At 28.9% G+C, this 16070-nt stretch overlaps 3 protein-coding genes across 4 annotated transcripts; 1 reads left to right on the plus strand and 2 right to left on the minus strand.

The window, feature by feature from the left end:
• The first annotated feature begins 230 nt into the window (after nt 1-230).
• On the plus strand, nt 231-2269 carry LOC108320335 (probable membrane-associated kinase regulator 2). Of its 2 annotated transcripts, none has more exons than XM_052869406.1 (2): nt 231-1649; nt 1737-2269. In XM_052869406.1, the coding sequence occupies exons 1-2, from the start codon at nt 536-538 to the stop codon at nt 1793-1795; spliced, it is 1173 nt and encodes a 390-aa protein (XP_052725366.1). In that variant the 5' UTR covers nt 231-535; the 3' UTR covers nt 1796-2269. The 2 variants fall into 2 exon arrangements, with proteins under 2 accessions (XP_052725366.1, XP_017407211.1); XM_017551722.2 differs by having other exon boundaries at nt 1763-2269.
• Nucleotides 2270-7567: 5298 nt separating this feature from the next.
• On the minus strand, nt 7568-8334 carry LOC108320355 (late embryogenesis abundant protein At1g64065). Its single transcript, XM_017551744.2, has one exon. The coding sequence runs from the start codon at nt 8260-8262 to the stop codon at nt 7642-7644; it is 621 nt and encodes a 206-aa protein (XP_017407233.1). The 5' UTR covers nt 8263-8334; the 3' UTR covers nt 7568-7641.
• A 5413-nt stretch (nt 8335-13747) lies between these two features.
• LOC108320322 (late embryogenesis abundant protein At1g64065) lies at nt 13748-14642 on the minus strand. The gene has a single exon (XM_017551711.2). It carries the CDS (start codon nt 14496-14498, stop codon nt 13923-13925), a length of 576 nt encoding a protein of 191 aa, XP_017407200.1. The 5' UTR covers nt 14499-14642; the 3' UTR covers nt 13748-13922.
• Nucleotides 14643-16070: the final 1428 nt, after the last annotated feature.

Here is a 16070-nt window from a genome sequence, read left to right on the forward strand (position 1 = left end):
ATCCGGACCCTTATTGTGAGCCATGTTCATGGGTCAGTATTCACCACCACCCTCAAGAAAATAATAAAATGGAAGTTCACATAAGAAATCAAATCTGTAGTTATATATAAATGGTTAGTCTGAATTGAATCTGTAATTAATTTAATGGTTTGCAGTAATAAAGAGTGATACTTTACTGCAGAAGCATAGGCTAGGTAAGATACTTGTACACTACAAAATTAAATAATGGATAATGAATTCAATGCTATAGAATGCAGCCCCACTCACATACTAAATTCACAGATTTACTCTTACTTCAACCCTTATTTTTTTTATCTGACTCACTTCACATGACAATCCTGCACCATGCACCAACCAAAGGAATCTCACATATTTAATAAATAAATCAAACCTTTCTCTCTGTTTCTCTCTCTGTTTACTCTCTCCCTCACTATTCCACTATTGTAAACTCCATTAAGAAAAAAAAAATCACTCTTTTCTTTTCTCTACCCTTCTTTCTCTCTCTGTCTCTCTCTGTATACTGGCTCTCCCGACCATGGAAGCTTTCACCTTGCTCAAATACTGGAGAGGCGGTGGCGCTCTCGGACTTCCGCCTTCCTCCGACACTCCTTCACGCGCCGCCCCCACCACCACTATCCTCACCGCCGTCGAAAACGAAAATGCAACCGAAAGCGACGAAGACAACGACAACGACGACGACGGCCCCTTCTTCGACTTAGAGTTCACCGTTCCCGACGAAGACGCTAACGAAAATACAAACGGCAACAACACCCGAGAAGACGGCGAAGACGAAGACGAAGAAGAAGAAGAAGATATTAACCTCGAAGAATCAGACGGCGAGAGAGAGTTTAAGTTTACTCTGTCCCCTTCCAGCAACGATCGTAGTGATCCCAACCTTTCGCTGTCTCCGTCGGAGGATCTGTTTTTCAAGGGAAAGCTGCTGCACGTGGACCCTTCCTCTTTCTCCTCCGAACCTAACTCCAAGCCTCAGTTCACCGCCTCCCTTCTAAAATCCGCCACCAAATTCCGCGTCTTCATGCTGGGCCTCAAGAAGCCCAAGCCCACTGACAAAGACAAGGACTCCAACGCCACCACCAACAACAACGTTTTCGATTCCGCAAATCCAGAGGCCCACAAAGACAAGAAGCACTTCACCGTCAAATTCAAAGTGGAAGAGGTCCCCATCGTCTCTCTCTTCACCTCCAAAGGAAACAACAAAACCCAAAAACACACTTCCAACGAACAACCACCGCCGTCCGAAGAGAAGCGTTTCTCCAAAGAAGTCGTGCAAAAATATTTCAAAATGGTTAAGCCTCTCTACGTCAGAGTCTCCCGCCGCTACGCCGACAAGCTCACCTTAAACTCCGCCGCTAAATCACCTCTTCCAACGCCCACGGCCGAACCCGAACCTGTTGTCCCCGCCGCCGCCGAAACTAACCTCAAGACAACTCAAACACAAAAACTATCCGCAGGGCTTAGCGTCGTGTGTAAACAGTTAGGGAAAAGCCGCTCGGCGTCTTCGGCTGTGGCGGCGGCTCCGCCGCCATTTGTGTCTTCGAAGCGGCGCGATGATTCGCTGTTGCAGCAACAGGATGGAATTCAGGGTGCCATTTTACACTGCAAGAGATCCTTCAATGCCTCCAGAGCCGGTAATACATCAGTAATAGTAATTCATTTTCTATGTTTTTTTTTTTGCGACATTTAATGAATATAGTTAAATAATTAATTATGAGCAGTGTTTGTTTGTACTTTGTGGAAACAGAGTGCGAGTCTTCTCAGCTTCCGCGTTCGGTGAGCCATCCATCGCACGAGATATCCATGAATGAAGGCAATGAGAAGCGCCTTTCGACATGATAAAAGAAATGTTGGTTCCTTTCGAGTGTCACCACCGGCGGTGTCAGTGTAAAAAGGAGAATGTTATTACTTAGATTAGATTAGATTTTACACTACAAGGAAGTGAAAAAAAGAAAAGAAAAGAAAAGGTAAAAGGAGAGTGGTGGGGCTCCATGATTTGTTCAGATGAATGAAGCTCGTCACCCATTAGCTTAGTGACTCTCTTTTTTCTTCCTTGGTAGTGTAAACTGTAAAGCTCTTTCCGATAAAGCGAAAGAAGAAACAGAGCTTTTCCGTGTATGTTTCTCTTGGACGTATCTCTATGTATCTATGTAATGTAGCTCTAGCCAGGCCACATCAAATACCACCCTAAATCTACTCCTCCTGTACAAATTGTTTTCCTTTACTTTGTGGGTACCATTGACTTCCTTCCTTATTTTCCATTGTTTTTACTGAGCGCTGAATAATCGATACTTTAAAAGGTGATTCGTGAATCTAATGTCTGTGTGGACACAATTGGGTATTTTTTAAAACCTGGTGTAGTGGTCAAGGTGCGGGTAGAAAGAATGGTTCGGCTAATAATTATTGCTGTTGATTTCATAAAGTTTGAAACTTTTAATAATATGAAGCATCATAGTTACTCGAGAAGAGGGAAAATGCGGTCAGAGAAGTGGGAAAGAGAGCGACATGAGCAGTGAAAGTTGGATTTTCTTTTGGGGAAGATAGGAAAAGAGTGTTTGAACGAGGAAAGAGAGTGAGGAGGGTGGAAATGGAATTTAACACAGCATAAGGGCATGAATGCGAGAAAGAGGCACGTTCTGTGCTGCCTTTGTTTGCATAAAAATAAATAAAACTGGTTTGGGTCTTTGGCTCTGCAATCAATCACGTGTCTCAGGCTCAGCTAGCAGGTATCGAAATTGATGAAGCTGTGTGTATTTTATTAAATTTGGTGCACCGATTCGTGTGTGTCGGGATATGGTGTCGTATATTCAATTTGTCTCTTTGTGTCACATTTGGAGCCCAAGATACCCCTCCCAAGGGCTCCCGCCACGTCATCCTAAAAGTTGGATGGGAAGCCCCCTCCACCATTTGAGCCCAATGGGCCCTACTTAGCTTCATGATGGTGGTCTCTAGGGCCCGTGATTTGGACCCACTTGAAAACCCAGCTCCTTAAATCTTTCCCACCGATTGCATATGTCATGATGTTAAACTTTGTCGTCATTTTGGTTTTAGAAGGGGACAAGTTAATAATATAATCCATGAGTGGGTACTTGTGAGTTTGAAAATGAGAGGAATGGAAGTATAATTTGGCTTTGACAGTTAAATTGCTTCTGTCTCCCGTTTCTAGGATCCATAGCTTCTCCTGATTTAACAACTCTTGTATTTTCCTCAATCTTCCCATAAAATGTTTCCTTATTGTCACCAAAGATGTTTTCCAGTTCCATACACACTCAATCAATCATGGGATTCGTCATATTCGTCCATTAATTCTTAATCAAATAATGGATACCCAAATAATCAAATACACTATTTCTGCATTCAATTAACCTATTTTTCTCATCAGCTAAATTCCTCATAATTTCTTTTGTTTATAACAATCATAATAGGTCTTTTACACTCCGCGACTTCACGGTTTTGGTAAACATTTAATCTATAGATCTTTAATGCAATTATTTCTTCTATATTTGGCAAGTTTTTTTTTTTTACCTTGTTTCAACGAAATTACCTGTATTAACATTTAGAAATAATCTACTCCAATGAAGATTTTCTTTTATTAACTTACTTTTTAAAATAATAATAATACAAAGCGCTAATTTTCCAATAGTATTTATAGCTATGATTTTTTATTATTATATTTTTACTGCTACAATTTTTTAAAATATTTTATTAAAAAAATTATTAAAAGAATAATAATTTACTTACTAATTTTTTATTTTCAATAAAATACCTATTTTTTTAATGATAAATGGTGATTAGTAAAAAATCGGGAATGTTTTACAGTAATATCAGCACTAATTACATCACATTTTATTTTACAAAATAAAAGAATGTAGTTTAAAACGTATTTCACTATATAAAGGTAAAAGTATAAAGAACTTATACTTTTTTTTAAAACAAATGTTCCAAATCTTTTAAATTTCTCAAAATCTATTTAATTATTTCAAATATTATAATTTAATATATATATATATATATATATATATATATATATATATATATATATATATATATATATATATATATATATATATATATACATATATTACAAAATCTTAATCATAAAAAGTTTTTTAAGAAATCTATTAGAAAATTACAATTTAACATAATTTTCTTATGGATTTTTTTTTCAAACCTCAAATGGAATATAAATTTTAATGTGGCGAGATTTTATTTTATCCTTATGAATACCATTTCATTTTTGTCTTTTGAACATTACATCAGCCATTTAGTTTTATCTTCTCAAAACTTTTTGAAAGACAACGAAAATGGTATTTCTTCCTTGGACAGCTGAAATGTGATATCCAATAATTAAATAATAGATACTATTGGGCAAGTTGGACTTATTGGGCTTCCTCAACTATTCCGTTTTCTGTATTTCCTATTGGGCTTTGCTCGCCAATTCAATCAGTAATCATATAATTTACTGAGCAAACATTTTCCATCTTTTCCTCCTTTAGGCAATATTCTATTTGCATTCTCACTCTTTATTAATCTTATAAAGAAATTCTTGAAATTCGTAATATTATAACACTTACAACCTGTTTCGTCCTATCAACATGAAGTTGTTACACGATTATATGTATCTTCATCCTTAAAATGTTTGATTTAATGCATTTTTACTATGATTATTGATATAAAACTTTATTTCAATCAAGATATGAATATGATTTTATTCAACATTTGGAGAAACATGTTCCTTTCAAGACACTCTTTCTTTTAAAAATAAATAAATGAAGATAGCCTACATGAGAAAATTCATATTTTCAAATACTTTCACCCTTCAATTTTAATTTTTTCTCTCAAATTTTCTCGCTCAAATCTTTTTCTTTTTTGTTTTATCAGAGACTACTTTTGTAATAATCACAACAAATTCTACAAACCTTATCAATTAAACCTTTGAGCAGAGTAAGTTTATCTTCTTTCCTATTATAGAGAATCTCAATCTCTTTTTCTTGTTTTTTGAAATTTTCTAGTTTGCACGTTTTTTTTATTGCTTCTATGAGTTATCTGTGTTGATGAACAAAATCATGCCTTTAGATCCTTAATATGAACTTTTATGGACATATAAGTTTTTTGTGATGAGGAGAGAGTTATCAAGTTGTCTATGAAACCTATAGGTACCATTTTAAGATAAAAGAAGCTAACTTTATTGTGTAATTACAATGTTGTTCACTGAGTTAAATTAGGAGATTCTACAAACATGAATTTACTATGTTTGAAAGTTTGTTTTAAATTGGAACTTATTGAGATAAATGTGGATGTGTTAAATAATTGAAGTGGTTGACAAAATGTAATTTGATGTGCTATGATTTCTATGCAAATTTACGTTCAAAGGAATTTTGGTCTAAATGCAATGATTTGAATCAGATGTTTGTGTTTTACTATAAAAAGTGTGAAAGCATTTAGACATATCAATTTCAACATCTTTATCTTTATGTAGAAAGATGTTTGTGTTTTACTATAAAAAGTGTGAAAGCATTTAGACATATCAATTTCAACATCTTTATCTTTATGTAGAAAAATCATGTTTTCTCTTTGTTCTTTGAGTTTTGTTGATAACATGAACTTTTTTATGAAATTTTTCACTAACCCAACTTGACACTTCTTGAACTAAGAGATTGATATATTAAAGTATTATGAAGTTTATTAATTGGAGAATAGATTAAAAAAAGTCAATTTTCTCAATTAAAACTCAAACATGCAATTTTCGCTTCTTATACATCGTCAAACACTACTAAGACAATGACCACTAACTTGGGGGCGTTGAGAACCACTTCTGGATTGTCAAACACTCTTAAATGAGTGGGTTTCCGGGGCTATAGCATTGGACACCATTTTCTCAGCATCAGACGCCGTCCTATTTTTCTTGTTTAAATCATCTTAAGAAAAATAATATTTTTGCTTCGTTAATCGTTAAGTCGAATTAAAATTTTGTTAGGAGGTCCTAGACATATGAATCTTTAATTTGATTGTTAAGATATTTGATTTGAAGTCTATGATTAGAGAAATGATTTTCACAATTTTGATGTACTTAAAAGAGATAGTTGAAATTTACATCCGATGTGCAAAATAAATGATTTATATTATGTTGTGCTATTTGTAACTCCTTTTTAACTAACTTACCTTGTTTTTGTGATTTGTTATTTTTTATGTTTTTTTCTCTTATTGCAATGATTATCTTACGATGTAAGAAGATGGGGACGCATGTTTGATGTATCTCTAGTTTTGAAGGAGCGATTTGATTTCATAGGATAAGTATTTTTTGTGTTTTTTTTTTTAAAAACTATAAATTTTATAGTTTTTGTGTATATAGTGTGTTTTTATAGTTATAATATTTTTTAATAAATGTATCAGAGTGAAAATTATTTATTATATTTTATTAAATATTAAATATCTTTATTTTGTAATTTTTCACTATTAAATGGAATTTCATTCCTCTGTTTTAATTTAGTTACAGTGAAATACACATTAAACTAAGCAAATATATATTTTTAATCATGTTTTGAATAAATATTTCTATTATCACATTCAATCGGACAAAAATTAAGAAAAAAAGTACAAAAATAAATAAATTTAAGTTGTAAACATTTTAAATATATTAAATATAGTTAAAAAATTAGAAAGACTAAAATCATGAATAAGAAATTAAGAAAAAAATAATACTGCAACACACCCTAAAAAAATGAAAACAAAATGAGAAATTCCCTTTCATATGCGGTTTGCTTAAAAATAACTTTTAACACTTAAAGACTCTCCTTTTTCTTCAACTTTTGTACTCCATTAAAAGATGACAACCTTGTTCCTTTAATTCTTTCCTGATTTTTTATTGGACATACCCTACAAATTTCGTGTGAGCCAAGAAATCGTAAATGACTTTTAGTATTGGGGTATTGGTTGCTTATATTTCGGTTGAATTAATTGCAAGTTTAATAATTAATGGTGAAAACAAAAATATATCAATTTTAATTAATATTAAAGAAAAATATAATATTAATACTAATACTAATACTAATAATAATATATCAATTTTAATTATAAAAAAACAATAATCTCACTTTTTAATTTAATATTTTTTTATCTATCACATTAATCAAATAATTCATCACCAAATCCACTTACTTTACATTCAAATCTTTAAAAAAAAACAATAAAAAATTTTCTACTCACTTTCTCTGAAAATTCACCTTCTCAAACTAGAAAAAGAATTTAGGAATTGTGATTTGAAGGGAGACTTAATCCATTGGCAATGCACCTGGGAAATCCTCACGTAGATAATTTTGAAATCTCCTAATCTATAAAATCCAAAAAATTACAATTTGGAGGTAAGTTTACCATGTGTAAGAAAATGTTCATACAGTTAATAGTTTGCAGAAAATCTTGAAAGGAATACATGCGAAAAAAAAATAGCATAATTTTAGTAATATACATATACATATATAATAATATATTTTTATAATTTAATACCTATTAAGATATGTTACAGAGAAAAATGAAAAAGTTTGTGAACAATATATAGCATGGTTAAAATGTATTTATTCTCAAATGATTTAGAAAAAGCTAGAGTTAAAAGAAAGAATGATAAGAACCTTAACATTGGAAGTTTTGAGTGGAAAATGAGGTGAAGTCGAGATTGATGGTGCAAAACACTCGAATGGTCTTTCTCTTCTTTAGCAGCTTGAACGTGTGCAGTGTACCACTTAATTTTGCGTAGCTTCTGAGTTTGAGCATGCCTGAGTTGGAATAATCAGTTAGATTTGCTTTCTTCCCGAAATTCATGTGAACCGTCAAGTCCATATCTCTGGTTTCCTTGGCCTCCAATGTGGCAGCTTTCAATCTGGAAACACCAACACGTTTACCGGAATTCTCATACGTCACACTCGCTGCGCTCGCCTCGTAATCGAAGGAGACAAATCTAGGACTGCTGAGACTGACACGAACAACTATGGTGACATTGAAGGAAGAGGTTGAAGAAACGTTATGATAATCGTTAGTATTGTTCATCAACCTTGCTGATTTGAATTCAATTTTGGGATCTCCCACGTGTGACATCAAAAGTGCAAGAATAAGGCAAATCAACGTTATCATCACAAAGATTACCAGACTGTACACGAAACATTTGCTGACTTTTCTTTCTCTTTTTCGGGATGGAAACTCTGCAATCAGTTCCTCTGTTGAGATATTTCTTACATATCTGCGTGCTTCTGACATTTCCTTTCTTCTTTCACAATCTCCAACTTTATATTTCGTTTTCGCCACTGTGGAGAAATCTCAAATATAAACTCCTTTTGTTTTGTCCAATTATATATAGAGAGAGGGAGAGACTTTTCACACTTATGCCTTTTTTCTTTTTTAAATTTAAATCCTCAATTTCTTTTTTATTTATTCTTTTTCTTCTTCCTCTAATAAATGTAATATTATTGGATTGATTGTAGAATAAATTCTGTTCATTTGTAAATTTAGTTTCACATGGCATTAATATATGATTAAGGTGCTCACAAGAGCAATCACACACGCTACTGTGCTTTTCCCTTTTTTCTGTTATAATTATTACTCTTCACAATATTCACTTCTGTTGTATTATTATAATTTTTGCTCACCATAATTATTCGATTGTATAATATAAATTGTTTTTATAATGTGTAAGACTCGAGTAGACTGTTTAAGAACTTCAATTTCAATACTCTATTTTAGAATAATATTTTATTATTTTTTCCATTTTTAAGTGACTCTAGGACTGTCATTTCTAAATGAATGTTTTTTAAAAAATAAAACGGTTTGCATTATTCGCATTTATTTTTTAACTTAAAAATAATTGAAATTTAAAATTAGGAATAATTAAAATTTAAAATTAGGAAAGTTGCATTTTCAAAAGATTGTTTGGGTAAAGAATAAAACATTAGAATGGAAATTATATTAAAAATAGCTCTCATTGTTTCTTTTTATATACACAAGTCTGAATCTAAACCCGTGCTTAACGAAATTCGTGCAAATCAATCATTATGGTGATTATTTGTGAAAACAACACTCCTTGATAATAATCGTGCTAGGTCGCTATGTATTTAGCATCAATTCCCTTACTAATTAGAAAATTAATTACATTTGTAAACATTTTGTTAAAACTTTAAATTGTTGTTAAGCTTAGGCGAAAATATCTGAAGTGTAAGGGGATTTTTTTTTTAAATTAACTTTTACTATTTACTCTTTATCTTTTGATTTTCCTCTTTCCACTATATAGTGCAGTGAGAAGCTTTTTCCATTATATGCATGGTGACACAGAAAGTGTAAGATCCATATTTGCTCCTTCAAATATGTGGGTTGCTTTATTGTCATTTACACAGAGGAGAATGAAGATGACCCACTAATTTTAGCATTTTCTACCAATTTATTATTTTTGCCTTGAAAGTTGTTTATAACTTACCCACTCATAAAATGTATTAAATGGTATCCAGATATGGAGGTTAAAATGTCTTGCCTTTTATTTTTAATTCTTTATTTATGTTTAAAAGATTTATTTTTACTTTAACTCTCCTATGTACATTATTTTTATTTTTTTATACAATTTTCTTTTCTTTTTACTAATTCAAAACTTAAAAATTTCCTTATTTAAAATTTTTAAAATTATAAATTAAGTATGTTTTTAATTTTTAAATTTAGACATGAAATGAAAATTCATTTTTATATAATTTTTTTTAATTCAACAAATTTAACTCTTTTTAAAAATTAAATGACTCAACAAGTTTAACTTCTTTTAAAAATTAAATATTTTTTTAGACTATTTGAAAAGTTAAGTTTACATCTTAAATTGAAATATCATTTAATAATTGAAAGAAATTAATTTCATTAGGTTAGAAAAGTTATATATTCATTATTTTTAAATTTTAACAATAAAAATATATAATAATTGAGGATGAAATCAAAAATGTATTTAAGAAAACAATTTTAGAATCAGTTTACTCAAAATTTAATTTTTTTTTTCATAACACATTATACTCATTAAAGGTTAACGTTTACAGTTTAAATTTTTTCCCAATAAATTAATATTTCTGTTAATCTTGTGGGTGTGTATGCAATGATCTATTTATGAATTTTGAAATAATATAGGAATAATCTCCCATTAAAAAAAGTAAACAAGGAAAATTTTATTTAACATAAAAATTTGTTAAGAAATTAATTTATTTTGAAAAATAGAAAAATGCACTAGCAAAGCAAATCATCAGAGCCAAAAAAGTAATGAACAGACCCACTCCGAAATATGCATTACTATTTTTTGTATCTTCTTCTTGTCGTGTTGGAAACTCTAAGATCAGTTCCTCTGATGAGATGTTGTTGCCTGCACACGTGCATGATTCCTCTGTTGTACCGCTTGTATATCTGCATGACTCCTCTGTTGTGCTGCTTGAATATCTGCATGGCTCCTCTGTTGTGCTGCTTGCATATCTGCATGACTCCTCTGTTTTGCTGCTTGCATATGTGTATGACTCCTCTGTTGTGCTGCTTGCATACGTGCTTGGCTCCTCTGTTTTGTTGCTTGCATATGTGTATGACTCCTCTGTTGTGCTGCTTGCATATGTGCTTGGCTCCTCTGTTTTGTTGCTTGCATATGTGTATGACTCCTCTGTTGTGCTGCTTGCATATGTACGTGGCTCCTCTGTTTTGCTGCTTGCATATGTGTATGACTCCTCTGTTGTGCTGCTTGCATAAGTGCATGACTCCTCTGTTTTGCTGCTTGCATATGTGCATGGCTCCTCTGTTGTGCTGCTTGTATATCTGCATATTGAACGTGAGGAAGAACTTTCCATGCTTTCTGACATTTCTTTTCTTTTTTCTCAATCTCCAACTTTATATTTCTATGCCAGATTTTTGTTATGGCCAATGTCTGAAAAATCTGAAATATAAACTCCTGTTGTTTTTTGGAGAATCCATGTCCACTTATATATATAGAGAGAGGGAGGAACTTTCACAGTGATGCTTCTTTCCTTTTTTAAATTTAAATTTTTAATTTCTTTTTTTACACACTCATTATTTCTTATTATTTACTCTTTTTAATTTTCTAATAACTGTATTATTAGTTGGAGTATCAAATAAATTATGTCCATTTGTAAATTCTAGTTTCACAATTATCATTATAATTTTCGGTCACGTAATTTTTGGATTGTATAATATAAATTGTTTCTTTAAGGTGTAAGCTTAGAGCAGACTGTTTAAGAACTTTAGTTTCAATACTCCGTTTTAGAATAATATTTTATTATTTTTTCCCTTTTTAAGTGATTCTGTTCAGGACTCATTTCTCAAATGAATATATTTGAAAAAATAAAAAGGGTTCCCTTTATTTGTATTTCCCTTTTTATCTCTAGCTTAAATATAATGACTAAAAATTAAAATTAGCGAAATTGTTTTTGAAAAGAAAAATATTTTCTTTTGAATATGCACATCTTTTATGTATTTATTTTATTTAGTTTCTCAGCTACTGTATTTTCATAAGTAATTCCTGACTGACATAGACGCAATATTTAATATTTGTTTTTGCTTCCAATAACTTGTCCATAATGTATTAAATAATGTCTTGCTTTTTATATTCAGTTTGTTATTTATGTTTAAAGATTTATTTTTACTTGTTAGTTATCGTATAAATTGTTTTTATCTATTTTTAGACAAGTTTTCGTTATTAATTTAAAACTTAAAATTTTTTCCAATTTAAAACTATTTATATTTTGAAGTAACTTTAGAAAGAATTGCACATTTGATATAATTGAGGATGATTATTGATAATATCGAAACTTAATTAACGTCACTCAGAACCACACTCTGCAACTAAGTGTACATATTAGTCGAAAAAACAAGTAGAAATATATAAATTTGAAAAGAAATTCAAATAAAACCAGATGCCCTTTTATGATTTATTTACAACTGTTATTTTTATTAATTATTCTAATAAATTTATGTTAGCCATCACCACTATTTTTTTTCATTAATTATTATATTCTTTATCAAATGTAATAGATTTATTGTATTTTTTTATAAAACACATGCCTCAAAATAAATGTAAGAAAAAACATTTCTATTGCATAGTCTAATAATTTGTATTAATATTAACAATAATTCACATCAGCGCCAATAATGAAATACAATCAATAAATTATTTAAATAAAATATATTTTTTACCAGACATGTATTTGCTTAAGAAGAATTACAACAAAACCAAATATATAATAAAATAAATTTAAGCTCAAAAAAAATAATTTCTTAAAATAAATTTTCTAATAATAACTAAAGTACATACAAATAATTATTAATGTATAATTTGCAAATATTTTTTTTCAGATTATTTTATTCTAAAACTACACCACTAAGATAATTTCTTTCCATATCTTACTATATTTTTTATACTAAATCATATCATAATCTCATTCAATATATCAAATTATTTCACACCTGATCAATATTATGTCCTACAAAAATAAAATCCTAATAAAATGAATCATATATATAATTTAATGTAATGAAATCAAATATATTCACTTATTTTAAATAATTATCGCACCATCAAAAACCATCTGAATAATTTTAATAATATCGTCAACTAACTATCAACCTCAACAACCATATATATATATATATATATATATATTAAAAATATTTAAAATAAAATAAAATACTAATTAGAGTGTCAGCTTACAATTTGTTTATACAAAAGTAAGTGTAAAAAAATGTTTCAGAAAGATAAAAAAAAAAATAACGAAAACTAAATTAAAATATCATAAAATACCATTCTAATACATGACCTATTTTGCACAAGAAAATATAAATTTAAACAATTACTCTACTTCTAATATAGAGTGATGATTTACAAAGAAAAAAAATACTTGATACAATTAATATATTATATTAATCAATGTTAAGATTATAATTTATTATATAAACGAGAATACACCTTATTAAAAATCATGAGCAAATATTTTTTTTTCTTAGTAAATGATTTTTCATCCTACTCTGTACAATGTAAAGCTTATTATGAACATTATGTACATGAACTGTTATAAGCCTTCTTTTGTACTTATTTCTTTAATTTTAGTACTCATTGTTGCTTAGCGTTTTTAATAATATATCAACTTTTTCTTACAAAAAAAATTCATGACTTTTAACTAGATTTTCTTGTGAAATCTAATTGTAAAATTTAAGTTAAATATATTTATAAAATTATCAAACTCAGTAGAGGACTAATTAAACTAAACTCACAGCGCGCTTATGTATACAATTCTATGAAGATTTTTAGTATTTAAAAAAAAGTTGAACTTTTAAATTAATTACTTTAGAATACATCTGAAAATGAAAAAAAAAAAAAGTTGACGCAGTCAGGCTATACTGTCACATTAAATGGAGAGAGACAATAATCAATTAAAAATAAATTATTAACTTTATAAGAATACATTATTTTTATTTTCATTAAAGATATTTTATTTAAAAAGATTAAGGCTGATTTATTTCTCTAACATCTGTAATTATATAATTTATTTAATTTGATATCTATATTATTAAAATTTTGAATCAATTGTTTTTGCTTTAAAATTAATGTCTATTTGAAGTCTTATGTGAATGAATATAAATAACATTATTAAACAGTTTAATAAAAACAAATAAATCAATGATAATGTAAAAATAGAGAAGTTTAATTGAAACTTTTAATACAGGGCCAGATTTCTATATCGTTAAAAAAATAAACTACATTGATAAAATAAAATTCTATATAAAAATATTACAAATAAGATAATTAAAAAAAAAAAGAGATAAGTGCACTTAATTAAGACAATGAAATGAAAAGGAAAGCAAAGAAAAAAGTGCAAACTGTGAGAAACCAGGAAGAAATGTTACTATTGGCATTGAATATTCTGAAGTACGTGAGAGGTGAAGTTGAGCTTCATAGCACAAGCCATTTGGATGCTCTTTTTGACATTCATAATTTTGAAAAAACGAACCGTGCCAGTAAACTTGGCGTAGCTGGTGAGATTCAACCTCCCTGAATTCATGTCACCGGAAAAATTAGCAGTAACGGGTACCTGATCACCACCGGACCTCAAATCAACTGTAACATTAATTTCTTTGGTTTTTCTGATACTCACTTTGTCACCGTTGATTGGTCTATCACCAATCTTCACACCCGCATAGAGCACACTCACACTGCAATTCTCGTAAGCGAAGACATCGAAATTGGGGTTGTCGATGCTGATAAAGATGATGATGGTGGCGTTGAAGGAAGGTGACGATGATGAAGCGTTGTGAGTGATTTGGTTGGACGTAGCTGACCTTATTTTGACACGTGGCTCCCTCACACGTGTTATAGACACCAAAACCAGTAGAAGTGCACATAAGATGACGAAGGAAGCGAGAATGCATACGAAACATTTAGCGCTACCTCGTTCCTTGTGTAAGGACTTGTTATCGTACATGCTTGCTTGATGTGTTGAATAAGAATGTTTGTCTGAATAGCTAGGTATAGAGAATTGGTGTTTCACTTCTCAGTTATATTATATGTGGAAACGAAGGTGTTGAAGAATTTATTGTTTTTATGTAACAGGGAATAGCAAGGAAAAATCTTGAAAGACTTCAAATATCTAAATCTTTTACCTTGGCATTGGTATTGAATGATTGATCTGTGCTGTACAAGTTATTAGGCAATGTCAATTATTAATTAATGAGCGTTTGCTAAGTTTGATTTGAGATCTGAAAACGCCATGTGTGATGATGGCAATGTAAGGATTATCCAATCCAACTGTTCCTTGCCGGCGACAGAAAGCCTTCAAAGTCAAAAAGTCAAGAAGAAGAAGCAATATATATATTAAAGGTTGGAGTTTTTTTTTATTATATTCTTTTATATATATTTTTAATTATTTTATCATTATTTAATTTTAATACTATTAGTGATCAAAATTAATTCTTTGATAATTTAACATAATAACAATAAAATTTAGACGTCATTTATTGACTATTGTATATTAATCATATAACTTTTGGTAAATACAAGTAAGTAAATAAAATTATTTCACTCAATTTAAAAAAAAATGTAAACCACATTAACTCAAAATATAAAACTTTTTCGTACATATTATAACAAACATTTTAATAGAATCCAATTAAAAATACTTATATGACTGATATATATATATATATATATATATATATATATATATATATATATATATATATATATATATATATATATATATATATATAAATTGTTTTAGTCATATTAAATTTTTTATTTGAAACTATGTTGAAATGCATTTATACAATTATAAAAACATATTTTTTTACATGTTCTAAATAAATATTTATCAATTAAAATATTCAGTTGGTTCTTTTATTTTAATAAAAAAATTTAACTATGTCTATATTTAGATTATTATTAATTGAATATTTATTTTTATAAATATGTAATAATTAAGTTTTTTAGTTGGTATTATATTAATAACGTTAAATATCTCACGTTTATAATTTTTAAAATTTTAATTTAGTCTTTGTACCTATTATTTTTATTTAATTTTAGTTTTATTTTTTAAATTAAATAATTTGTTTACTTTTCAAATTTAAATTTAATTTAATTTTTATATAATTATTATAACAATATTTTTATTAAAATTAAAATTTTTATTAAATATTTTTAACAATATTAAATTTATGTAAATTATTTTTTAAAATTTTAAATATATTTATTTAAAATTATCATAAATTTTTACATTTAAATTTATAAAAATATTATTTTTAAAACAACTCTAACATTTATATAAAAATAATTGATATATAATATTATACACGTATATAAAATATAAATTTATATACAATTATTTGAAATATAACATTATTAATTAAAATGTTATACAAATATAATGTTTTTTTATCAGTGTAAGCCTTATAATTAATGTACAACCGTATATCTCAGCTTAACAAAATCTGGTAAAAGTTCAAACTACAAACTCAAAGGGACAAAAGTGTATGACTTATCCTAGATGTAAGGTCACTCC

Source organism: Vigna angularis, chromosome 10 (genome assembly GCF_016808095.1).
Source record: "Vigna angularis cultivar LongXiaoDou No.4 chromosome 10, ASM1680809v1, whole genome shotgun sequence".
NCBI lineage: Eukaryota > Viridiplantae > Streptophyta > Magnoliopsida > Fabales > Fabaceae > Vigna > Vigna angularis.